Source organism: Manis javanica, chromosome 4, assembly GCF_040802235.1.
Source record: "Manis javanica isolate MJ-LG chromosome 4, MJ_LKY, whole genome shotgun sequence".
Taxonomy (NCBI): domain Eukaryota; kingdom Metazoa; phylum Chordata; class Mammalia; order Pholidota; family Manidae; genus Manis; species Manis javanica.
In genome coordinates, this window is record NC_133159.1 from 167,119,394 (window position 1) to 167,147,244 (window position 27,851).

General features: G+C 38.3%; 1 protein-coding gene across 7 annotated transcripts in view; it reads left to right on the forward strand.

Annotated features, from left to right (window-relative positions):
* The window catches only part of KANSL1 (KAT8 regulatory NSL complex subunit 1), a 189,201-nt gene that overhangs the window by 14,134 nt on the left and 147,216 nt on the right, over positions 1–27,851 (forward strand). For 5 of the 7 annotated variants that reach the window (XM_073235719.1, XM_073235722.1, XM_036997123.2 and 2 more), the window contains exon 3: positions 26,423–27,800. In XM_073235719.1, coding sequence (XP_073091820.1) covers positions 26,506–27,800 — 1,295 coding nt within the window. In that variant the 5' untranslated portion in view covers positions 26,423–26,505. Of the gene's footprint in view, positions 1–10,582; positions 10,604–11,395; positions 11,549–26,422; positions 27,801–27,851 lie in introns of those variants that run through there. The other 2 variants (XM_073235720.1, XM_017662865.3) reach the window with 2 other exon arrangements.

A 27,851-nucleotide genomic window follows, 5' to 3' on the forward strand; every position in this document is an offset into this window, starting at 1 on the left:
CCCCACATTGTTAAAATTTTCAGATTTCTGAATCATTGAGCTTTAGAGTTGAAAAGACACTTTTAAGTCGGTCAAACTTTCTTATTTTCTGCATGAAGAACTGAGAGCAGTGAAGTCATTGACCCTGTCACATAGCTACTTAGCGGTAGGGTGAGAACTTGAATGCCAGTCCAGCACTAATTTTATCAGTTAATAATTACTGGGTGATAGACTTACATGCTAATCACATTTATATTGGGCTATATGCAAACAAAAAAGAATTACTGATTTATGGGGGAAAATAAAATGATCAATCTGGCTTGGAAATAAGTTGAACTGATGAGCACATTCTCTTTCCAGGTCTGCACATAAACTCTTCTTATGTTCTGTATTTCTGGATCAGGGCATCTTCTTTATACTCTGGACAGTGTTGGGCATAACAATGTCAAGTTTTTTTCTCTTTGAACTATCTTCTTGTAGAAGCTTTGCCAACCATCTCTTTTAATAGTCTTTGGACAGATAAGTGTTGCTTTTCTTTAGGCTTTTAAAATAATAATACATTCAATCCTGTATCACTGAAGTAACTCTTCCAGTATTAGGATTTTATGTTCCATAAATCCTTCACTCACTTACTGTTGTCCTAGTTTATATCATTCCTATAGATGACTAGTCCTATTGATGACATTTTGGGTCTTTCAGTTCTTTCTCACATAGGCAGTAACTTAAGAGTAACTTAAATTTGATGGGAACCTAATTTTTGCTTACATAATCTGTTGGCAATGAGATTGAAGGCAGATTAGTGCTCTGAGGTAAACTCTCCTTAGGGGAAATAAATGACAGAATTATGGCTTGTCTTCTGATATTTTCACAAGTGGTTCAACTTTTTTTATGAGGTGAAATTGTTTAGAAATTAAGTGTTATTTTGGCTTCATCCCCCCTTCCCACCCCCCTACCATAACTTTATTGAGACATATTTCACATACCATAAAATGTGCCCATTTAAGAATACAATTGTTTTCTTTTAGTCTGTTCACAGAGTTACGCATAGATCACCACAATCTACTTTTAGGACATTTCAGCACCCCAAAAAGAAATCCTGTATTTATTGACAGTCATCCCCTATTTCCTTCTGTACCCTAGCCCCTGGCAACCACTAATCTACTTTCTGTATGATTTACCTGTCTATGCTAGGCATTTCATATAAATAGAATCATATGATATGTGCTCTTTTGGCTTCTTTCACTTAGCATGTTTTCAGGGTTCATATGTTGTAGCATATATTTGTACTTTATTCCTTTTTATTTATGGCTGAATGATATGGATGTGGCCCATTTTGCTTATCTGTTAATCAGTATAGACATTTGGGTTGTTTTAATCTTTCAGAGCTATTACAAATAATGCTGCTGTAAACAGTCTTGAGTAAGTTTTTGTTTGGACACCTTTTTTTGTTCTCTTGGATATATACCTAGGAGTAGAATCGCTAAGTTACATGGTAACTCTGTCTAACTTTTTGAGGTACCACCAAACTCTTTTCCAAAGTAGCTACACTGTTTTATATTACCACTAGCAATATATGAAGGTTCCAATTCTTCACATCCTTGGCAACACTTATGATAGTCCCTCATTTTGATTATAGCTATCCTAGTGGGTGTGCAGTGGTATCATCTTACAGTTTTGTGTTCATTTTCCTTATGACTAATGATCATATTTTTTTCATATGCTTTTTGGACATTTGTATCTCTTCTTTGTAGATATACCTATTTCTGTCCCATTTTTTAAACTGAATTGTCTTTTTATTGTTGAGTTGTAAGTATTCTTTATATATTCTGGATATAAGTACCTTGTCACATGATTTTCAAAAGTTTTTTCCCATTTATGGGTTGTGTTTTCAATTTGATGGGGTCCTTTAATACACGAGGATAGGGTCCTTTCATTTTTGAAGAAGTCCAATCTACCTATTTTTTTCTTGTCACTTGTGCTGTTCATGCCATTTCTAAAAACCATTGCTAATCATGATAATGAAAATTTATTCTGGTTTTCTTCTAGGATAATTTTATGGTTTTTACCTCTTATGTTTAAGTCTGTAATCCATTTTGAGTTAATTTTTGTGTATGGTGTGAGATGGGGGTCCAACTTTATTCCACTGCGTGTTATTATCCAGTTGTCTCAGCACTGTTTGCTGAAAAGACTATTTCTCCTTCTCCTCATTGAATTTTTTTGGCACCCTTATCAAAAATCAATTAACTGTAAATGGGAGGGTTTATTTCTGGACTGTCAACTATATTCCATTTATCTATATGCCAACACCGCATGTCTTGATTTCTATAGCTTTGGATTAGGCTTTGAAATCAGTAAGTATGAGTATTTTAACTTTGTTCATTCTTTTCAAGATTGTTTTGGGTATTCTGGGATCTAATGAATGTAAAGATCAATTAGCCATCTTAACAATGTTACATCTTCTGATCCATGAACACTTTGTCATCCCACATAATTCAGACTTCTTTACCTTCTTTTGACAAGTTCTGTAGTTTACAGAGTATGAGTTTTATACTTCTTTTGTAAGTTCATTTCTGAGTATTCTTTTTGATGCCATTGTAAGTGGAATTGTTTTAATTTCATTTTCAGATTTTTCATTGCTAGTGTTATCAAAATACAACTGATACTTGTCTAGTGATTTTGTATCCTGGAACATCGATGGACTTGTTTATTAGCTCTAATAGTTTATTTGTGGGTTCCTTAAGATTTTTTTTATACAAGCTTATGTCATGTACAAATACAGTTTTACTTCTTCCTTTGTTACCTGAATGCTTTTTATTTCTTCTTCATGCCTAATTGCCCTGGGTAGACTCTCTAGTACTAGTGTTGAGTAGAAGCGGTGAGAGCAGACCTCCTTGTTTTCTTCCTGATCTCAGGGAGGAAGTATTCATTCTTTCCATTAAGTATGTTAACTGTTGAGTTTTTTATAGATACCTTTTGTCAGGTTGAGGAAGTTTCCTTTAATTCCTGGTTTGTTGTGTGTTTTTATCATGAAAAGGTGTTGGATTTTGTCAAACACTTTTTCTCCATCAATTGAGATGATCATTTGGTTTTTATCATTTATTAATAGGGTGTATTATATTAATTCACTTTCAGATATTAAACCAACCTTGAATTTCTAGGATTAATCACACTTATCAAAGGTATACAATCTTTTTCATATGTTACTGGTAGAAACATAAAAATGATCCTTGATATTCATTTGCTAGTGTTTTGTTCATGGGTTTTACATCTATAGCCATAAGAGATTTTGGTCTGAAGTTTTCTTTTGATGTCTTTGGTTTTGTGTCAGGGTAATAACAGCTTTATCAAATGATTTGAGATGTGTTCTTGACTTCATCTTGAGATAATTTTGGTTTAATTTTCTGTGTTCATTTAGAAATAGTAAATTCTAATTGCCTAATTACTGAATGAAGATAATAATTAATATAACTAATATTTAAGAAATAATATGTTATTGAATTTGTGACAGTCAAAAGAGACCTAGAAGCCTCCCCTCAGGGCAATAACAAAATACTTGAGAATGAAGGGGGCATACAGAATTAAATACAGCTGGATTAAGCCACAAATTTTCTTTTCCTTGATCTTTTGCCTATTTGGAGACATTCAGAGTAGAGCTGCTTAGGCCAACACTGTAGACCCTTGTCTCTTGTTCGGTTCACTTAACATCTTAGGATACTTAACTTCTTGGGGTACTTGCTTTCTTCTTCATTCTGCTTTTGCCATAAATAATACGTAATTTTAGCCTTCTTGGGGTGGTTTAGGCAGGCTTCACAATAGAGGCCAGGAGAGAGTGGAATTGGAAACATAAAGCACTAAAATTTTGCTATTTTGCTATTTATTGTCCAATTCCTTCTTAGCTTTGAACTTTTAACCTTTTAAAATATCAGTGAATAGAAGGGATTTTTCTTCGTTACCACAAAGATTATGATGGTAACTCAATATTTTTTCCCAGAAGTACTACAGTATTTAGTATTCAGTAGGCACTCAATAAATATTTATAAATGAATGGGAATTAATGATAGGGTTCTAAGGAGATACCCATTTTTATTGAAAATCAAAGAAAATCATTCAAGGCAGGAATATAAGTATTACTGTTACATGTTATAAAAACTTAATGCCCTAGCCTAAATATTACCCAAAAGATGACATTTTGATAATGCCACCATAGATATTCTAGGAAGTGCGAGTAGTTTTTCCCCTCCCCAGCACAGAAGGATTTTTTTCTTGTGTATACTACAGAAGATACAGTTTCATTTAGCTGTTTTTTTGTTGTTTGTTTTTCTCTTCTGCTAGTTGAAGTTAGTTCATTTGGGACAAATTTTGTTAGATAAATTTGTGTCTAAATTTGGTTGTGAGAATTAATTTGGAATATGGCTAAAAATACTGAATATTGTGTTCTGTTATTTGTATCCGTCTAATTCAGAAATGATAAAAGACTGCTGTTAAGAAAATTATATATGATTTCTTAGTAAAGGACTGACAGATAAGACAGGAACTTTAGCATTTCCTGAATTCCAGGCATGTTCTAATTAGCTGGTGGTTTCATTTATATATTAAATGTTGTGCCACAACAATTTTTACACCAGATGTTTTCAGGTTTTATTATTTGTATGTTCAGGGTTTTTTGTCATGCATATTTCTCTATAAATGATCTAAAGCAGTGCTTCTCGAACTTTCCCTTTAAAGTACTCTCAGGGGCTGGGGTTGTCCAGAGCACCATGTCACAACACAGACATTTCTCTGAAGACTGCTCTATCTTGAAAAAAATGAGAATTTTGCATTCTGCTCTGTAATATATTTGTGTTTATTTTAACAAAAGTGTATCTGATTTTACTGTAACCTTTGATTAAATTAACATTCCAGCAAGGTCTCTCCCATTTATTAAGTGGCTTCAGTTATTCACTAGTCCATAGCTGTATGCTCCAGAGTATACATGAGAACCCAGTTCAAGAATCCAGAAATTAGTGCATTAAAAGTAATATTCTTTTCCAGGAATGGTGTGCCTCTCCATTGTAGGTGTTGCTATCTCCTGAATCCTTAGGTTTGCAATGCCATCAGGGCAAGTTTTAGAAGTTGCATCTTGACTTTGAATTCAGCAAAATTAAAAAACTTCAATGCCTTTTGCCTTGTGCATCTGTTGCCTTCTTTTGTCTTTGAACATTTTTTCCCTTTGACTTTTTTATCAGGCCTTCCACAACTTGGCTGCTTGTGGGTTGAAGTTCTTCCACATGTTTACTTTTAACGTAAATTTGGAAAAGAAGCCAGGCAGTTTCTCGGTTAAATTTTGGGCAAATTCTGACTCAAGTTTATTATCTGGTAGCGTTTAGGTCCTGGGCACATTGTTTCCTTTGACATTGCCTCATATGCAAAATTGTATGTTAGGGCACTCCTTCTATTATATTTGGTCAGTTAACTTTTTTGATTAATTATTTGAGAATTTTAAGATGTCATACATTGAAGTTCAAAGCATTATAATGAATTAAAATCCACCTAGTTTTTTGTTTAACTACTTGAGAAGCTATTAAAATATTCATATAACATCTTGCTTAAACTGCATGCACTAGACTAAGTCTGCTTGTGTAGGTACTATCTTGCACTGCAGAGGTGAAAACCGTCAGTCTTGCATGTTAGGTCTTAATATAGCTGATGGCCTGAGAACCTGACTTGTTTAAGTGGTACAGTTGTATTCAGTTGAATATTAGTGCTGTCTTCTGAATTATACCAAGATAAGTTATTTCCAGATTTAGGATTGCTTTTAGGGTCAATCTGTAAAACTTTGTTTTTCTCATTATTAACACTCTTAAATCATGAGGCTGCTAAGATTAGTTTTTTTCCTCAATGAGTTATTGGATCACATCTATGGTGAAATGGTAAGATACTATCTTTATGTAAATTTGGGAGTCTGTATCTTTAGTATGAGGAAGAAAATTATCTTTTTAGGTGGGATTGAAACTAAGGAATGCCATGCATTCTTTTAATACTTTGCCATTTAGAAAAGTTTTTCAAATGCCTTAAGTTGTTTAATCTTACAGACAGTTTGTTGCTGCTGGACTGAGTACAGAATATATAATATTTTGAATCAGTTGAAACCTCCATTTAATGAAAAAAATTAATTTCTGAGCTTCATAGTCATTATAATCAGTGTGAGAATTTTCTTTTACTTGCCCTTGAGAAATCTTGGTACTTGTGAAACTGAAATAGGTAGTATTGTTTGGGTTTAATACCTTTATCATGTTTGCACTTCTTCATGGCCAAGTGTGTGGCATGTTTCTGCTGGAAGGATATAACTCTAGAATAGACAGGTGATACAGTGGGGGACGTGAGAATTGGAGGACGAGAGCCAGAACCGAGCATCTCCTTCAGCTTTGAGGCTTTGGGCAGTCTCCTAACTGTTCTCTCTTGAATTAGATGGTCTTCCATATTCCTTCTATATCCAAAATTAATTTTTTTAACTTTTATTCATTTTATTCTGTCTGTTCTACTTAATATTTAGCTGGTTACATATTAATATGAGCACATGTATCAATTTCAGTTTAAAGATCTTTCTTTTATAATTTTAATATTGTCCTAGATTGGTGTGTTCATTTCTATGATATCTGGAAAAAGGTCTTTAGCTTAATAGGTGCTCACTAAATATTTTTGAATAAATGCATTGAACATTTTTTATATGGCTTTAGATTTATGATTATATATAATCTTTTTCAAAATTAAAGTATGTTTTTAGGGAGGTCAAAGTATTTTTGCATATTGTGTTGCCTGAGTTTATGGGTGAAAACATTGTTTACTGAAATCTGTAGATAGGGATTTGAAGCTTAAATTATGGAAGAGGTACTGACCTTCACTTACCTCATATTTTAAACTTTCAATTACTAAACTTTGGAAAATAGCTTCATTAATTAATAATAGTAATAGTTAAACTTATGAGGTGGGCACTATTATTATCTCCTTTTTACAGAGTAGAAACTGAGGCTTATAGATTAAGTACTTTTTCAGTAATACATCTGATAAGTCATGGAGGCAGGATAAAATCTAGGGCTACCTCTGGACCCTGTACTCTTAATTACAACGCTACACCTTTTTTCACTTACTCAGTGAAGTGCCTGTTTTGGCAAAGCTCTGCACTAGGTTCCTGGAATGCAGGGGTAAATAACAAAAATGGGTCCCTATCCTTTTGAAACGAAATGGTTTAGGCTTTAGAACTTTCTTCTGAGTTAACCTAATAATTGCAGATCAGAATAATCCCCTGTCCTTTTGAGATTAGCATGGAAATGTGAAGTACTGAATTTGTGGTAGAATGTTCTGTTTAAGAATTTCTGGCTTTCAGAAGGTTCATGTTGGGAAAGTTAGTGCCTTTTTGGAATATGTTTATTGTATTGATGAGAGTAATAAATCTGAAGTTGGAATAACGTGGTTCCTGTTTTAGGGGCTTTCAGCTTAGGCCAGCTTCAGGAGGTAAGACTGATATGTGAAAACAACCTCAGAGGAATTACAGAGAGCATTAAACAACAACAGGGTATTACAGTACCAATTATTTATGTTATTGTTAAGTGAAGTAAGTAAATGATAATGGCGGTGTCATGGAACATGACACATCTTGAAGGAAAAAAAATTTGAGGAGGATTTGGGGAGAGGAATGAACAAGGAATGTTGATAAGGAGGGATGATCCTCTTTTTCTAGGCATAATGAACACATGTATGGGTACAGAGTTGTATATAAAAGGGAGGGCTTTTCTGAGGAATAACTAATAAAGATGTAATATGACAATATAAATAATAAAGTAATATAATGCAAATGTTCTAAAATATGAGAAAATAATTAGTATGTTTTTGACCTCAGGTATAACAAACTTAAATTGGCTTAAACGATAAAGAAATGTTTGTTGTTACATTGTTCTCATGTAGCTGGAAGTCCAGATGTCAGGACTGTTTGATATAATGGCTTAATCCTGTCACGAAGGACCAAGGTTCTTGCCAGCTCTCCATTCTGTCCCCCTTTGATGTTGGTGGCATCTTCAGGCTTGCTGTACTGTGACTGTAGCAGTTAGAGTTACCATGTTTAGCACTGTCTTAAGGAAGAGGGATTATTTCTTCCTCATCTCATCTTTAGGATTGAAGAAGCTTTTCTCACAATTCTCTCCTAGCTTTCTAGTGGTCTTCCACTCACATCTCATTGATTAGGATTGGGTTCCATGGCCATTCCCAACGTATCATTTTAAAAAAGAATGGGTTAAAACTAATCCATTAGGATAGAGTGGATAGCAGAGTCAACCACATTGACTATTCCAGGAGCAATTTGATAAGTTACTATAGTTGACCCCCCCCTTGACAGCATGGGGGTTGCTGGGGCTAGGGGTGCTGTGCAGTCAAAAATCTTATTTTAACTTTTGACTCCCCAAAAACTTAATTACTACTAGCTTACTGTTGACCAGAAGCCTTACTGATAACATAAGCAGTTTGTTAACACATATTTTATATATGTATTACATTATAGTGTTCTTACAATAAAGTAATCTAGAGAAAATAAAATGTTTTTTAAAATTGTCACAAATCTCTAAAAACTTTCCTAGTATATTTATTGTAAAAAATCCACTGTGTAGTTCAAACCCACGTTCAAGGGTTAGTTATAGAAAGTGTGTTTGTCTTTAATCAGCCTTAACATACACTGTGTTTCTGGGAGAAATTTTAAGAAAATGTATTTCTTTCCCTAGGAGTTCTGTCTGTAGTGGCTTATCTTTGCTCTTATTTGTAAAAATTGGTGCTTAAGGAGAAAGACATCTGATTTGAGATAACAAAGTAAAACAGGTTGGTTTGATTTAAATACCACAAACACTGTGAACTCCTGACTCTTGGACCAAGCAGTGAGAGAGGGAAAGTTGGAATTTATTTTTCCCCAAAATACATGTTTTAAAAGGATCATTTCTACCTTTTCCTGAATCTGTTGAGACATTGTATTTTGTAACCTTGGTTATTTGTAATATTGGTTACTTGGTTATTAAATCTGGCAGTTGAGTTTTAAGAGTTGAAGCAGTAGTAAGATTATTTTGTGGTGGGTGTCTGAACATAACTACAAAGGGCTTTGCCTTATTTGGTGCTTTTCATTCTGCTCATTTAGGTTGCAGAATTCTCTGATTAGGGCTCTAGTTCGCCATCTATTGGTCCTGGAATTTTGTGTTAAACACCGTTCTGCTGTATTTTGTGGGACTACCAGTTATATGGAGCTATATTTGTACATTTTTAAATGTACAAATTTAACTAAATTTTTCTTCCCCAGGATTGTAAATTAACAAGCCAAGACTAGGATCTCTGTTGTATGTGTATACAAGTATGTATATGTGTGTGTGTGTGTGTGTGTGTGTGTGTTTATTCTTTGTGTAATTTGACCCTGTGACTTACTTAGCTGCTTGCTTTTGATATCTTAGAACCATGATTATGATTCAGTGTGTGATTTTAAGAGTATAGATGGAAACTCACAGAAACATAGATGCAGATGCTGAAGGAGCTGGTGAGTTAGTGTATGTAACTTTGTGGGAGGACTAAAACTGTCAGGGTGCTTTTTTGACTAACAGATGTGATGCATAACACCGGATACTGGTTCTGGTAAGCCACAAAACAGTACTGAGCATTTCTCATCTTCCTTTTTGTTAAGTGCCTTGCCCCTCATCTGTTTAATTTGATGATTTAATTGTTGGAAACATTTTCTTCTTCACTTAAAGTAATATGGTGAATCCCAGAGTTCCTTTTTTTAAATCTCATGGCACTGAATTTATCTTTTGGGTGAATTATAATTTGTGTAAATGTGACAGTTTGCATTATATTGCTGAATTTTTTTAATCTAGAAAAAGTTCCATTATTTTAAGGCCATGTGGGAAAGGAATAAAATACTGTACGGACAAACTGGTCATGAGAAATTATAAAGTGCCACCACTTTAAACCAGTTCTGGTAGGAAAGTGGGAAGTTTGTTTTTGTTGTGAGATTTGGGTTTCTCTACGGAGTTCTTTGTTAAACTTTTAGCATAGCAGTGAACTTCCTTTTGGTGGCGACAGGAAGCGTAAAATGCTCATTGTGTAATGCCATTTGCCTGTTTTGGCGGATCTGCCAAGCCGTGACACTCAAAACAAGACGCGTGCTTCTCAACGAAAACTACAGTTCCCAGCGGGCCAGGCGCTGGTGGGCCATCACTTCCCCTCTAGCTCCTGGCAGTCCTTTCCCGGGCTGGCCCGGCGCGGGCCCTGGTCCGCGCCTGCGCAATGATGACGTGCGCCTTCCCCCTCCCCTCCCCTCTACGCTGGCGCCTGCGGAGCCCTGCGCTGGGGCTAGTGCCCAGGCGTGCTGCAGTGTACGGAGGCAGGCTGCTAGGACAAAGGGCGGCGGAAAGCGCTGCACTGGCCAGAGAGCTTCCTATCCGATAGAGCGCCCGTTTAGCCCTGGAATAGTGTGGCACCGACGGCATTAGCCTAATTTACTACACAGTGCAAACAGTTCCTCGGTCACGTTCTGTTGCTCCGCCGCGCCAGCCCGCCTTGCCCCTTAAAGCCCGCGCGCCAGCCCCAGCGCCGAGGGAATGTGACGGCGTCAGTGCTTCAGGTTAGCCTCACCTCGGCCGGAGCAAGGGGCTCCTCGCTGCCGCAGTGCCGCGTGCGGTCGCTGCACGTCTGGGAGCAGCTGGGTCCCGACAACGCGACCTCGCCGCAGATGGAGGTGCAGAGGCAGCAGCCGCGGCGTGGAGCCATGACTGAGGCGGCGGCGGCGGCAGCGGCCGCGCCTCCTGGCGGCCCGCGGGGGCGGCGCGGCAGGCGCCCCCTGGCGGCGCGCCGGGGCGGAGCGGCCCTTCGCCGCCGCAGCCGCAGCCGGCGGAGGCGCTGCTGTCCCTCCTCCCCGTGTCCCCGGCGCTCGCCCGCTCGCTCGCTCCATTCTCCCTCCGCTTCAGATTAAAGGGGGGGGAGGGAAAAGGAGCTCGGCCGCCATTTTCCCAGTGCCGCCGCCACCGCCGCCACCGCTCGTGGAGCCGGCGGGAGAACCGAGCACCCTAGCGAAGCCGAGTCGACTCGCCGCGGCGGCGCGGGGGGCGGCCGGAGCGCGCTCCCCGGCCGGGAAGAGGCGTTCGGGGGTGGCGGTCGGGGTGCGGGCTCGGGCTGCAGACGGCGGCGCTTGTTTGTGCGGGGCGGGGGGGCGGCTTCACCCTCTGCCCCCGCCCGCCCGTCCTCCCTGCCGGGCTGCGGTCCCCGGCCGTGGCCGGACCCCGCCGGAGCCGAGGAAGGCCAGAGAAAGGGCCCGACAGAGAAGAAAAAGCGGCCGCTCCCCGCCGCCGCCGCCTTCCCCTCCCCCTCCGCCTCGCCCCCCCGCCCGGAAAGTCAGGGCGGCTCCGGGCGCCGGGGGGGAGGAGAGCGGCGGCCCGCGCCGGAGCCGCCGCCGCCGCTGCGCGCCCCCGCCCGCCGCCGCCGGCCCTCGGCACCCAAGCCGGGGGCTGTTTGCAAACTGCGCCCATTTTGTGGGGCTGAATCCTCCCGGGCAGCGCTCCTCCATCACGTGGTAGGTGCTGCTCCTCTCCTCCTCCTCCCGCTGCCCTTTCTCCTTCTCCTCGCTCTCCCTGTGGCTCCCATTTCTCCCTCTCTTTGTTAGTTGTAACTAGAAAGGCAGGGCTGGGCAGGAAAAACCCCCGGAACTTTAAATGGCCTCTCCGGGCTTCCCCGCTGCGGGTCCGGGGCTGGGGAGTCGCCCCAAGGGCGGGGGTGTGCGGGGGCCCTTCCCCAGCAGCTGCCGCCTCGTTCGCCAGCTTTTCCTTTGGCGTTCTATTTAAAAATGCGGCCTTAAGAACACGATTTGTTCCCGTAGAAAAATCCAAACAAACTCTGGGTCTCGCCTTGAACTTCTTTTGACTGCAGAAGGCCTTTCTCTGCTCTAAACACACATCTTGCTCGTTTCACGGTTGTGTATCACAACTCTTGATTGTTTAGTAAGGTAGTTATTTGTTTCATTATCTTTGTTGCCTGTAAATTAAGGTCACTTAGGTTTTCAGATCTCGTCTCTCAGGCGGACTTTTTTTTTAACTAAAGAGGAAGAGACATTTGTTTGCTTTTAAGTGAGTTTGGGGGGCCTGTTTTCCGGCTGACGGTCTTTAGATTCTCCAGCATGTAGTTTGATTGTTTTTCATACGCTAAACAACCCAATCCTTATGTTTTACTTAAAAATCCTTTTGTTTTCCATTGTCGGGATCCCAGTGTGGTTTTTTGGGGAAACACATTACTTAACTATTGCTTATTGATTGCCTTAGGGGAGAAGGGTGACATGATGGCGCCACTTTAAATTGCTCTCTTTTCCTCCTCCCCTGTTTTTTCTCCCCTTTATTCTGGAGGTCACTGGAGCATTTTTCGTGATCTGATAATAAAACAGTACTTGAAAGTCTTAACAGTGCAACTCGTAGGGTTTGAGTTTGGTATCTTAAGGGTGGGGAGACCCGAACCTCGAGGTCCCCAAAGTTCCGAGAAATCTCCCCAGTCCCCCTGCCTCGCCTCTTTCCTCTCCATTCACAATCCTGGTGTTGCCATCTCCTTTGTCACGTGGCTAGCAATCATTGTGTTTTTTGTTTGTTTTGGGGTGTGTGTTTATATTTTAAAATTGTAGCCTGGTTAGAGCCTTCCCTTTCCCCATTGGAGAAATCAAAACGTTTTAGTTTTAGAATCGGAGAACATTTATAATAAACGATAAAATTACATAATCTTTGCCTTGCATAATCATGATATGGATTGTTAGAGAACTTCGTCTCTAAAGCACTTTGAAGTATGGAAAGTAGTACATTGGAATGTTTTCCATTTCTCAGAATAGTCTGCAGTTTCTGATTTTCTCTGCTTTTTGGGTCATTTGAAATACCACTATTTACAAAGCCTTAATGGGTGTGTTTCCCTTCCCTGTATACTTGGTTCCGTTTTTACCTGACCAATTTAGAAATTTTCAATTGTCTGCAGGCGTTATCATTAAAACTGTTTTTCTTTTTTCCTAACAACAGTGAATGCTTTTGAGTAATTTGTTTTTCCTACCTAAAGGTATTTCATTATGTTCTGTTGAATTTTGGATCCAGAGACTTTGATTTTAATCCTATAGTTCTTTAGAAGAATGTTGTGTTCTATGTTTCTTCGTAATAGTCTTCCCAATAATTGTGTAAATTCTTGTCTTTTAAAATACCAAGTACATTTCTCTGTTGTTTCTACTTGGGTTACTAGTCACCTTCCAATTAAAAAAAATACGAGTTAAGCATATTAAAGTAAAAATAAATATGAACTGTAGTGATTAAGTATGCATTGATTTGTTTCCTCTTACAATGTATATTTTCAATGGTTTGGGCCATTTTCTTTGCTAACAGTTACATCATGTCATGTGATATATACAGTGTGATGTGTAGTTCTAAAAATAATGTGAGGTAAAAATGCTTATCCCTTGGGAATTTAAAAAAAAAGTGATATAAATGTGGGATAACTCTTCCTTGTTGTGGAATTCTGATTTTGAGTTCCACTGGGTTTATCCAACAAAGTATGCAGTTCCTGTGATCTTCAGCATATTTTTGGTGTATTTGTTAGTGATCTCATGATTCGAGGTGGTTAACTTTATTTCCCAAGTGTGCACTTTTTGAAGGGAAGCATTAGACGTGACATCTGTGTTAAGGTGAAGATAGTTGGTCTTTAATGACCACCTCATTTAACTGTTGAAAAAAGTAATTTTGATTTGTGTCTGTACAGTTTAAAGAGTGCTCAGTTAAATATTGCTCAAGTCGTGAGGTAGGGTGGAGTTTTTGGTCCTTCCACCTATACAAATCTATTAAGTGAAGTATTTGGAAGTGTTCCTGAATCTTTCCTGAAAGCCTTATTCGGAACATTAGTATTTGACTTTTGTGCTTTACCAAAGTAAGATGCGAAATTGTTGTCTCATTTTCTTTCTTCCTGCCTACACACATTATTTTTATGGTTAAGCCTGCAGAGCTTTGATTGTTAGATGAATTATCATTATACTGTTGAGGAAAATTCTGGAATCTAAAATATGAGAAAGCCTTAGTTCGCTTTTGAACTTTTCCTCAGTTGAAAAGAAAGGAAGATAACTAATTTTTTCTTCTTCAGACACTGCCAAAGCTCTTACATCTCTAGTAACGTTAGTTAACACCATAACCAGTGTCTCTCTACATCCTTTTGATTTTATTGGGTTGACACAGAGATATTAAGTGTATTTTTGTGCAAGTTTTAGATTTGTTTTAGATTTGTTCTTTTTGATATAACGACTTCATATAACCTGTAAACGTAGTGCCATTGTGGTTGTTGAAGCTGGTTTGAGAAGGTAGGAACTTTGGTGAGTAAAGCTGAGTTATCTTGTTATACTAGAACAGATACTAGTATGTAAAGGACCTACTAATCCATATTGGATTTGCTAAACAATAGTCATTGAAAATACTGTGTTGAGAGAGAGTAATGCTTATATCTCTTATATTTAGTCAGCTTCCTTGGTGGGTTTGGTAGGGGTTATTTTTTTTCTTCTTGGTTAAGGCCTTTAGGACACAGAAACTAAGTGACTTCCTTCCTGGAGACAGAGAAAGAGAAAAGGAGAGGTATTTATTTTTTTTAATTAATTGATTTTTTTCCCTGTAAGGGTCTCTCCATTCCCTTGAGTTTGGAAAGGAGGGAATCGTGCAAACTAAGTATGTGGTCTTTGGTTGATTGCCCCAGAGCATATCTCATCATTGAGTGGTTTATTTAGAATTTTAAAGAACCTTTGCTCTCTTTCTCTATTTTAAGCAAGTTTCTGCTTTGCTTGGTTTTACTGTTCTAGGTCTCAGGGAGGACATTTTACATTAGTGCCCTTTTATGTGATCACTTTTTGAAGGAGTACAGTGCAGGTGTCTCTAATAAAATGACCCCAAACACCTGGCCTGCCTACTGTGGCAGGGCAGAGTATTTGGACTATCTCCTTTCCCTGAAAGAGAACTGTAACTATTTTTTGGAAATTTATATTAAGACTGGTTTTTGAGACATGATGTTGTTTCTCTGAAGATGTATGTTTAAATTATAGTTTTTGTCTTTACAAGTTGTTTATTAGCCTCTGGGATACTAAAAGTTGTACAAAAAAATATTCCTGCTTAGAGTTGTAATAATTTGTAACACAAAGTAAGACTCTTTTCATCAGTACTTCCCAGTCCCTGAATTGTGAGATCAAAACTCAGTGAGCCATAGTAATGGTCAGAAAGGACAAATATCCCACTGTTTGAGAGGTCACCAACATTTGAAGGCCATAAAGAGAGGTAGGAGGTAAATGGCATCCTTTGGTATCACTTGCAGATTGTGTGGAGAATTGTGGGTCATGGAAAGAACCATTATGCATGGTTGGGAAGGTCACTTAATTTCCAGTTCAGTTATCTTTTGTTCCTACATTATGCCATGTACCTGTTTTTTAAGATGTAGGTAACGTAAAATGTACAGGGTATAATAAGCCAATAACCTGTGATTTATCAATAAGCCTAGACTTCAAGAAGGCCTGAAATAGATACTTTTTCTTTATGTGTTAAGCTTTTTCTTGTCTCTTTGAGATAGTAAAAGTAAAGCTAAAATGCATGGTATGAGGACTTCAAAGTAGAGAGCACATCTCATGTTTATTATCAAGAAAAACAAACTTGTATAGTCTGAAAGAAAAGCTTAAAAATTGCATGTGAAGATTTTAAACATTTATGCCAAGAATCCCTTCAAGGTGGAGGAGTTTTAAATTCTTGTTTCTTTGTTCTATCAGTGTCCGGCGAATAATAGCTGCTCAATAAATGTTGCCTTCTGCAAACCTTGCTTTTCCAAGATTTTAAACTAGCTCCATACAACTTTTATTTCCATACAATTTTAGTATTTGAATGCCCTAGCCTATGAGGGGATTATTAGCTGAAAATTAGTTAGCTATATATTTTATTGTTGTTGACTGTATACTTGCCTTTTTTTTCTTCAGTTTAATAGAGTTTCTCCCCAAGCTTTTGAGTCAAGTCAGGAAATGCAAGGTGGAGGTAAATTCAGTACAGTTTTATCTAAACGTCATAAAAAACTCTGGTTGTTACTTGAACCAGGAATCCCAAATGAGATCTCACTCTGAATTTAAGTATGGCAGATTCTGCCTTTGTTTGGAAAAAGTTGCTTGAATGGAATCAAACTTACTTTTGCGTCCTTCACCTTTTAATTTCTTTTTTTAAAGGGAGCTGCTTAAGATCAGACCTGTTTAAATTCAGTTGGAGGGAAAGTGTTGGGGAATAAAAGAGATGAATAATAATTTTGTTAGGATGTTAAACCAGAAATTTCTAAAAACTGAATTTCTAATAACTGATGCCCAAGTTTTCTCTTGCTACTTGCTATTTGGCCTTTGTGACTGCTTTTTAATACCTATACCCTAGGGTGTGAAGGTACAGAGGCAAAAAAGCTACTTAGTTTCTGATGTTTGCTAGTAGAGAGACTTTGTAGAAATACTGGTCTGATAAGTTGAAGTGTCAGGGAAGTTTCATTAAACTGATTATGTATTACCATGGATAACTGAGGATGTTTGAAGAATTTAAGCATATATATGTATGTACATATACATAAACCTGGACTGTTGTTATTTTCAGGTACTGATTTACTTCTTACCTCCTAGTTTTCCCATTGGCCTCCCAAGGGAATGAAAGAAGGGTGTTAGTATTGACTTTTAACATTTCCCTGGTGTTGGAAAAATTTATTTTTTATCATCAGTTCAATACTGTAAAGGAATAAGTTACATTTCAGTGGAATTCCTGGATTCTGGTTAAGGATTCTTCCCCACCCCCAAGAATAATCTATTGAAATTGCTTGGACCCTTCAAGAAGTCTCTGTTTTTAGAGTGTTCAGAAGTACTTGTATTATTAAAGTTTGTTAGAAAGAGATGAGATAAAAGTGTATTTTCCCCTCTTTGCCTTTTATGAGTCGGACTGGTAGGAAATTTGAATTCAGTGTAGACTAGAAATAGGATAAACACCAGCAGATATTTTGATAGGTAGTCCTTCAAAACAATTTTGTTTTCAAATGGGATTATACTTGTTATGTGACTTGACCTTTTTTTTTTCCACTTAGCTATATAGAGGTTTTTTATATCAACATATATAGCTCTGTTTTTAAGTAACTGCATAATATTCAGGTAGTGTTTTGTTTTTTTTAAGTTCAGAGGTGTTTTGGTGGATGGTGTTATTCTTCAGTGAAAGAATTGTGTATACATCTTTATCAGTGAGACTATTTTTTCTGTTGAATAGGCTCCTAGAAGTGCAGTTACTTGATGAAAGTTTGGGTAATTGCATCTAAAATTCAGATAGCTAGTGCCTTCAAAAAGCTTATGTAACCAAATAGTTTTAAAAGTACAGTTAAAAAGTTCGCCAATCCAAGTGCAGGTGCTTGGCAATGTAAATGACTGGAATTTGAAGTAGATGAGGTCTGTCCTAGATTGAGTTGAAAACCTGCTTCTTCTTAGGTTGTTACCACTTTATGATCAGACATCCCCATTAACTTCATAATGGATCTCCATCTGATGCTTTCAATATACAATGCTCAACTGGTCCACTGCCTGCCAGCTACAGTACTTCATGTAGGGGATGGAGATTAAAAAAATCAAAACCCTCCTTTTAAGAAGTGTACAATCTAGGGAAGGAGGGGACAGACAAATTTGGGAGTTTATGTTACATTATGAGCTGTGTCCAGGGTGTCATAGTGCGGAAAAGACCCTAGAGAGGAAAGGATCCCTAACTTAACCCGGAATGAATGGGGAATACATGAAAGGGCACGTGGTCTTGAAGCCAGAAGAGAAGCATGAACAAAGGTGCAAGGCATGGAAGTGCCAGGAACTATAAGATTCAGGTGGCTGAAATGGGGACAGGTTGGGTGAGGGTGAGTCTAAAAAAGGAGCAAATACATGCTGTGTGGGGTTTGGATTCATTCTTAGCCTATAGCTGCTGAAGGATTTTAAGCAGGAGCACAGCATAGTCAGATACCTGTTCTCTTTCTTCTCTCTCTCCCTTCCTTCCTTTCTAATAGTCATTTTGGTAGTGGACGCTAGATTGAAGGCTTGCTAAGACAGGAAGAAAGAAAAGTTGGAAGGTTATTACTGCCTGGATTACTGTAGTACATAATGAGGTTCTGAACTAAGGCAGTGGCATAAAGGATAGAATGAAAGTGCCTGTCATTCTGCCTATTGAATGCTCCCTCTTCAGCCTTCAAAATTCAGTCAGAAATGTCATCTCTTTCTGGAAGCCTTTCTTGACCCCTCCAGTCAAAACAGTGCTTTATCATACGGGATTACCTTTGTATCTACTGTTTTATTTCTTTGGCATTAATAAAACTGCTATAATTCTTAGTGCCTCCAATATTAGACCATGAGATCCTGTAGTCTTTCTGTTATTCATGTCTATATTTAAATGAGATTATCTATTATAGACTAAATCTGTGACGGATCTGGATTCACTCACATAGGGAGTGTTGAGGAACAGGAATTAGTTTTGGATTTTGCGTTGGGGACAGGGAATGGATTTTTGATAGGGGATGCTTGGAGTAGCTGAATGGGGGTTGCTGGGCCCTACTTAATTCTCTAGGTTTCATCTTAGATGTTTCCTCTGGGAAGCCTTTTATGACCTCAGCCACTGTCAGCCTGTGTGAGGATTCCCTAATGTGATGCCGTCCCCCTTTCCATTTCCTAATCACACAGTGTGGTGTCTCTCTGCTGGTCCTTGTAGGCACTAAGTGGGGTGCTTTGAGTGCTGTAAGCATTTTAATAAGATATTCATTGGACATAATAAGTTGGTATTCATTCCTTCATTGACTTTACTCCAAAGACTAAAATTTGAAATCCAGTGTCTAGCAATTAAGGCCCTTCCAATTTAAACCTAGCTTTAATCTACCTAGTATAATAATCAAAATTAGTTAAGAGATTTGAATTGGAATCCTGCCTTTGCAATTCAGTAACTGTGTGATCTTGGACACATCACTTGACTTTTGAGCATCCAAGTTTCCTAATCTATAAAACAAGAATGAGAGTACTTTATAATGTTACTGTGAAGATTAAATGAGAATGTATATGTAAAACACTTAGCACAGTGACTGACATGTAAAAGGTCTGTTGATGTTGGCAGCAGTCGTAATAATCTATTCTCCAGTCAGAGCTATTGTATTATAGCTTAGTAATTATAAAACTTTTTCAGTTAAGAGGACCTGTTGACATAGAAAAAATGTGTTAGGGACTGGGTTGTGAAGTCCGCATTATTTCTTTGTTCCATAATAAAAATTTTGCCTCTCTGTATTGTATTCTATAACTTACATGTATGTATTTCCATGGCAAAGAAATACTTTGTAGTGTGTCCCATAATGTAGCTTTCAGTATTTCATTAAATCACTACGTAGCTGTTTTCTTCCTGTCTTCCTCTTCCTGAGAAGCTGTATGTGTGCCACTTGGTTCACTCAGGTGATCATCTCCCAGATCCCTGTTGTTTTGATTGTGTCAGTTTCTTGATTCGAATTTCCTCATCTTTCTCTGATTAGCAAAATCTTACTTACATTGAAGGCCCACTTCACTAGGTCTTTTTTGACTACTGTAGCCCAGTCAGTAAGTGCTTACAGTGCACCAGGCTCTAAATGCAGTTAGGGAGCTGATGAAAGAAGGATACTAAGTACATTGCCTATTGTGGAAATAGAACTAAGACATCGATGATTAGGGAACATTCCAGTAATTTGAATTGAGTGATAGGGACTTTAAGTGCATGATAACAATTTAAGCAGAAAGAAAGCAATGTGAATCTGAATAATGTGGAAAAGTTTTGTGGAGGTGCTGTATATTGAAGGATTAATTATGTTTGGGGCCTAAAAGGTAAATGAGCAGCACAAAGACTATGGATTTGGGGATCGGGTCAGTTCTAGGTCCATGCCACCTGATGCACATGCTCTAAGACTGTTCTAAGTTTTCATCTTGGAGAATTGGGACTCATGAAAAAGGCACTAGGAGCTTTTCTGGATAAGAGAAAAGTGAGGTGTTGAAAAGGTATGGAATAGATTGGAGGACTAAGGTGTTAGGAAATTGCTAGGATAATTTCGTTGTGAGTGATGACCCATGGGGTTTGGGTTGGTAGCCTTCGGAATAGAGAAGATGTACCAAAACTGAATAGTGTTATGAGAAATGAATGAAGGATTTCATCATTAAAGGAGGTGAAGTTATGTTGGAAGAGACTTCTATCTCTAAGAGCCTTTATGTTTTCTGTTTGTATCACTTATTTGACCCGTGTGCAGACTTCAGCCCCTTCCAATTTCTGGATTTTAAGCTTGGAGGAAACTGACCATTCTGCTGTGGTGTGACCACCTTAAAGTTCTTGTTGCATTCTTTCTGGATTGCACTAGCTTCTTGATTGTCTTTGCATTTTTGCTTTTTTTAAACCATCTTTCCTAGCTGGTCTCTCTAAAGCACAGTTATCTAATGTGTCACTCCCCATTTGAAAAAAACTTTAATGACATTTTGCTGCCTTTAAATCTGAGAAAAGGCTGGCTATTCAAGGTTGTTCATTAATGATCTGGCTTTAGACTGCCATTTTTTTCTTTTCCTATACTACTTGTGCTATTAAAATATACTTTGGATTTCAAGCAAATTGGTCATTTTTCTAAAAACCTCCTGCATGTCTTGTGTTTTCCCACAGCCTTACTTTTTCCCATGCCATTTCCTCTTACTTGAATGCCATATGTACCATTCTCTTGCCCTTCCCTTTTACATATGAAATTTTAGTTAATTTTCAAGTTTCAACTGAAATTTTGACAAGCTCACAGACACTTCCCTAACCATCCTTCCTCCTCCAGTTTCTTTTGTTGCTTTGTGCAGAGTAATGAGGTAATGGTGGGGAAGAGGTAGGGGAAGCCACATTATGAACAAACTTTTCTTCCCCATCTGATTTTTGCTTCTGTTTTCAGTAAAAGTGCAGTTGTTGGCCAGCCAAATGGCCAGACCCTTCACCTTGGTTCTCTGTAGTTTATCAAAAATTTTGCAGTGTGGGTGCTGGCAGATTATTCTTGTATACCTGGAGTTCTGTCTTGGGAACTTAGAAGGAATAAAGCTTTTCATTTGTAGGTGTGGAGTTGGTACTGACTTGCAATATTTGAAACAATTGGATATGTTTTGCTTTCTGGAAAGAATTACCTGTCTGTATATTTATCTGCCTCGAGTTTATATCTTTAGGCAGTGGTTCCCAATTGGAAAGTGTGATTTTGCCCACAAGGGGACACTTGACATGTCTGGAGGCATTTTTGGTTGTCATAATTTGTAGGAGAGTGCTACTAGCATTTAGTGGGTGGAAGCCAGGGATGCTGGTAGTGTCCTACAATGCACAGGAGAAACCCCTCTTCTCATAACAAAAAATTATTCAGCACAAGTTGTCAGTAGTCTAAGGTTGAGAAACTGCCCGAGGGATATATTTTTGTGTCCCAAGTGGTACTTGTGTTAGGTGGAAGTTTGTCCTTGAACCAATATTGCAATTTAGAATTAATAGAATCATAAGCACAGAAAGGGACCCTAGAGGTCACATTTAAACCTTATCCTAACTTGTATCCCTCAGAATAGTGTAAGGCAAGATATTAATAAGTGTAATGAATAAGAAGTGTTTGTTAAATTAGTTTGGTAGAGGCAAACATTTGAGTATTCAGTGTCAAGTGCATTGTGAATCTCCATTAGGAAAGTTTTTCCCACATGTGTTTGCCTGCTGAACCCGTCTGACATCTTCAGTCTCCAAAATGCTCTCTTGAAACTGGAGATTCCATTAATGCCTAGCCCAACCTTTTATAGAGTTAAAGGACCTTGATTAGATAGCCCCTCTCCTTTGTCTCTTTAAGTTTACTGCAGAATCTTAATCTGTGTCTGTGACAGCAGGTACATTTGCTCCATCTGTGTTTGTCCAATTGTGGTTTATTAGGTGAATTAAAAATCGGGCTATTTTAGGCTTCTTTATCTGAATGTACAATATAACTTTATTATCTATCCCCACCAGTAAATTACAAATTAAAATCCCAGCCCAAAACCTACTACTGTCCAGGTTGTTATGAGGATTAATATGTAAATTAATTACAGCTTTTAATGCATTTGGAGAAGGGTGATTTAGCTATTGTGCTGTTTGGTAAAACTGACAATCTTTCTCTGCCTTAAATTGTTGGGAAGAGTGAAGCTTTTGGGATTCAAGTGGGAAGGGAACCAGCAGTTTACTTCAGTAAGTTAAATTTAAGAAATTTGCTGAGACATTTTTGCCTTGCTCAGATTTCTCAGCTCTTTAAAGAATATGCATTATTTTTTTTTTGCTTCCTTTAATTTTACAAGTAATAACATGTTTATGGTGAAGACATTACATAAGCCAGAAAACAAATGACAAGTCTTCCACCTACTTTTTAAAATTCTAAAAAGAATAAGATCATAGTACATGTTTTGTTTCATAACACTTTTTTTTTCCTGTTTAACAGTGAAACAAGCACCTTATCACAGCAGTATATACTAATGTGCTTTGTTGTTATTTATGGTTGCATAGTATTCTATTGTATGGCTGTTTCATAATTTAAACTGAATTTTTGGACATTTGATTTGCATTCTTTTTATTATGAGCATCATAAAATACTAAAAGTAACTGTAGACATGTATTAAAAAGTTCTAAGCTTTGGTGGTTTATAGCAGTTGTGACTAATATTGAGTGCTAACTAGATATATGCCATGTCCTCTCTTTTTTTTTTTGGTATGTGCTTGGGTCCTTAAATACATTGTTGAGAATTATTTGCTTTATATTTTTCCTTGTGTTAAGAAGTCATATCAAAAACTATTCCTTTTTTTATTTGCTTTTTGTCTATAGGTTATAATAATGCAAATAATGGGTGCATGTGCCAGGCACTGGGCTAAGTAATTGAAAGTGATACATATAATCACAGCAGCCTTGTGAGGTAGGCTCTGTTGTTTGCAGTTGAGAAAATTGAGGGAACAGAAGAAACTAAATAATTTAACCTGAGGGTAGAGCCCAGGATGTGGACCCAGACCTGCTCCCCTTATCTGTGAGTGCCTTTGGGGGTGATACTGAATTTTAGCATAGCATTTCAAGTCATTAAAAGGACAGGATGTAGATTTCAGTCTTTTTTTTTTTTTTTGAGCAGTATTGTTTTCGTATAGAAAGATAAAGAGTTAGGAATGAATTCCTCCTGAACAAGTCACTTTTCCCCCTTCTCTCCTTTTCCCCCTCCCTACTTTATTTAGATGACTCTTTTAGTAACTACTATTTGCAGTGAATTGTGGGGATACTGAGACCAAGGAGAATGTGTAAACAAAGTAAATTTTTTCTTTTGAGATGTATGGGATTGCTGTCAAGCTCACAGATGTACTTTCAGAGGGTCAGACAAGGCTTCTTGAAAGAGGTGGGATTTGTGCCAGCAGATTTTTCTTTATGTTGTGAACTTTAAAGAATTGAGTAATTCTAAAATGACTTTGGAATGCGCACTGCTTAAGTACCTTCTGTGGTGTGATGCTAATTGTACACTCTCTGTGTGTGCTTGGTGAGCCTGTTTTTCCTGAGTAAATTTTAAGTTTTGTGTAAGCTGTGTAACATCTGTGTCTCTGTTTGGGTCCCCAGAGAGAGGCTGTTTCCTGACATTGCTGACATACTGTAGTGTTCTTGGGTAGTAGGCTACAAATACTCTTGTCACCTGTTGTATTTAATCATCTGGCACTGATAATGCGCCTTGTTGCATTGCTACTATCAACTATATATTGAAATCAATTCAAAAGAGAGAGGCGATTGAATTGATTGGAAAGATCTGATGTCATTTTTGTTTATGGGAGAAAACGCTTTGTGTATTATAAAACCAACTCAGTGTGTTTTGAACAAATAACTCATTGATTCATCTGTCAGTTGGTCTGTAACACAACTGTTTATATACTGTATTAGGAATTACTATTAAATTTAAAATCAGAAATAGAAAAAGTGGACACAGAACAGTTTGTGTTACCCAGAATGCTATATGCTAGGAAGTCCATAAGGATAAAACTCTGTAAGACCCAGTCTACTTATTCCATGGAATGTCCATTAAAATGTAATTTTAGAATGAGAAACTTACATAGTACAACGAACAAATTTGACCCAAGTGTATGGTGTTTGTATGGATATTTTTTTCTGAGTCATTCACTTAAGTATTTTGATATTAATAATTTGAGTTGTCATACTGTAAAAATCTTAGTGTAGTCCTATAGGATCTACCATTCTATGTTGGTATTGATCTAAAGATAAGAGTGTTTGATCAGATTGGAAGTTAGTCTTTTTGGTGTGTGAAGGGGGAGTAGGTTGCTTTAGTTTGGTGAACACAAACCTTTTGGTTTCAAGGCTCCTTTTCACTCTTAGAAAATGTGAAGAACCACAAAAATATAGATTATTATCAATAGTTGATGTATTAGAAACTGAGAAATTTAAAAATTAATTATTTACTAATCCATTTATAAATGACAAAACCCATTACATATTATGAAAAAGTAACTATCTGAATAACCTTGCAGTGACAGGTTCACTTTGTGAACATTTTCAGAAAAATGTCTGAATAACTTTAGGTTTTCAGTCCTTTCACCAAGTAAAAATAGTGTTCCATGAAAAAAGCTAGTTCAGCTTGCAGCTCGGTTGCACAAGTGCTTTTTCTCAGACTTCTTAAAGAAGCTAAAGTGCTTTATGCATACTTTTCCTTTTATCACACAGAATATTAAAAAATGTAATAAAATTACAATAAAATCAGTAATTTTCATAATTTCATTAGGACAATAAGTGGAACTGACTTTTTCTTTAAGTGAATAGAGAATATGATCCGTGACTGTTAGGTGCCTCTGCCTTGACTTGTGCCCAAGTGCCTGTAGTTTTGCTTAGCCTTGTTTTTGCATACTCATTGCAAATGTCAGTGTGGTGAAAAAAGGCAAATAGTGTTTCAGTATTACTGTGAAAAGAGGTTTTATTTTGTGGAACCCTGAAATGATCTCTGAGCTCCCAAGAAGTCCATAGACTGCATATGAAGGATAGCTGGCTTGGTTCTTCACATAGATTTATTTCCTTTTGCTTTCAGACCAAATAAATCAAAGGGGATAGAGAAGAGGCAAGGATGAAGAAGAGGGTTTTAGCTTGGGTTACTAATGAAAGCAATGCCATTACCTGAGATAATAAAACAGGATGAGGAGTGTGTTCGAAGAAGTAAATTTTGGATTTCAGGGAGCTTGAGGAACATAGACGTGGGACAGTTGACTACTAAAGCTCAGTAACTGTTTCTGAGTATTAGGAGGCCTCACCAGACTAGTTGTTGCCAAGAAAGTAGGTTGAAAGAGAAGAGGGAAGAAGGGATCTTGGTGTCAAGGACATCAAGAAAGGAGAATTTCAAGAATAGTCAGTACTACCTAATGCTGCTTTAGTGAAGTCAGACAGAATAGGGACTGAGACTTGGCCATTAGATTTGATAATGAAATTACTGGTAACCTTTTCCAGAGGAGTAGGCAGGCATAGGAGCCAGATTATGGAAGAGTACAGAGGCAGTTATTTATACTATTTCAAGAAGTTTTGGGGTAAAGGGAAAGAGACACATTGGGCAATTAATTTGAGAGGTGGGCTGTACTGAGAACAGTGAAAGAAAAGAAAATTGGTGAAGCAAACTGGTATTACAGGTGTGACTATGGGTGAGTTAGTCTTGTAGTGTGATCTCATGCAGGGAAATGAGAAGTGAATGAACACTGGATTCTCTGGCCAGAAAAATGCACAGACCTATGACATTTGGCATACATACTTTTTGGTAGGGATGGAGAGTTCTGTATTGATTCTTTTCTGTTTAATTGCTAGATGTTTAGTTTGATACATTTGCTTTAAATCCACTAATTTCAGGATGTTTTAAAGGGATTTTTCTTTTAAATGCGGATGCTTTAGCTTTAACAATTTGTGATTCTGTCAGAAAGGAACTTATGTTGTGGCTACTTTTTTTTTTAACTGAATATTTTTAAATTTATTTTTTATTAAGGTATTGATATACACTCTTAAAAGGTTTCACATGAAAAACTGTGGTTACTACATTGAGCCTTATTATCAAGTCTCCCTCCATACCCCATTGAAGTCACTGTCCATCATTGTAGTAAGATGATGTTGTTGCTACCTTTAATCTGTGGTAACAAGTGGCAGAAAAATGGGGTGGAGTTCTTTCTCTTGTGCAGGGATTGTCCCACCCCACCTCACATTCCTCCTCCATGAAGGATATTTGAGTCTGCAGAATGGTTTTGAGTGTTTTTCTTCTGGGGGCAGAGTTTGGAGCCTTAAGTAGTGTTTGTATTAAAAACATGTGTGTTGTTTTCTAATTTGCTTGTATTTCTAACTTGCTTTTCTTCTTTCTCTTGTAGTCTGTTCTCTGGGGAGGCAGTAAGGGGCTGTGGAGCTGGCCTTGGCACCAGGAGAGGCTGGACTTCCTGTCTCTCTGTGCTGAATGGCTGCGATGGCGCCCGCTCTCACTGACGCAGCCGCTGAAGCACACCATATCCGGTTCAAACTGGCTCCCCCATCCTCCACTTTGTCCCCTGGCAGTGCTGAAAATAACGGCAACGCCAACATCCTTATTGCTGCCAACGGAACCAAAAGAAAAGCCATTGCTGCAGAGGATCCCAGTCTAGACTTCCGAAATAATCCTACCAAGGAAGACTTGGGGAAGTTGCAGCCACTGGTGGCATCTTATCTCTGCTCCGATGTAACGTCTGTTCCGTCAAAGGAGTCATTGAAATTGCAAGGTGTCTTCAGCAAGCAGACAGTCCTTAAATCTCACCCTCTGTTATCTCAGTCCTATGAACTCCGAGCTGAGCTGTTGGGGAGACAGCCAGTTTTGGAGTTTTCCTTAGAAAATCTCAGAACCATGAATACAAGTGGTCAGACAGCTCTGCCACAAGCACCTGTAAATGGGTTGGCTAAGAAATTGACTAAAAGTTCAACACATACTGATCATGACAATTCCAGTTCCCTCAATGGGGGAAAACGAGCTCTCATTTCATCTTCTCTTCAAGGTGGTGAAGTGGTGGCATCTGAATGTGGGGACTTGAAGGGAGGTATGACCAATTGCACTCTTCCACATAGAAGCCTTGATGTAGAACACACAACTATATTTAGCAATAATAGCACTGCAAACAAATCTTCTGTAAATTCCATTGAACAGCCGGCACTTCAAGGAAGCAGTAGGTTATCGTTATCACCTGGCACAGACTCCAGTTCTAACTTGGGGGGTGTCAATTTAGAGGGTAAAAAGTCTCCCCTGTCTTCCATTCTTTTCAGTGCTTTAGATTCCAACACAAGGATAACAGCTTTACTGCGGCGACAGGCTGATATTGAGAGCCGTGCCCGCAGGTTACAGAAGCGTTTACAGGTTGTGCAGGCCAAGCAGGTGGAGAGGCATATACAGCATCAGCTGGGTGGATTTTTAGAGAAAACTTTGAACAAACTGCCAAACTTGGAATCCTTGAGGCCCCGGAGCCAGTTGATGCTGACTCGAAAGGCTGAAGCTGCGTTGAGAAAAGCTGCCAGTGAGACCACCACTTCAGAGGGACTGAGCAACTTACTGAAAAGTGATTCAATTTCAGAAGAATTAGAGAGATTTACAGCTAGTGGTATAGCCAACTTGAGGGGCAGTGAGCAAGCCTTCGATTCAGACGTCACTGATAGTAGTTCAGGCGGAGAGTCTGATATTGAAGAGGAAGAATTGACCAGAGCTGATCCTGAGCAGCGCCATGTACCCCTGTGAGTAAAACCCATGCAGAATTTCGTTCTTGAGAAATGTTGGGATAAGGG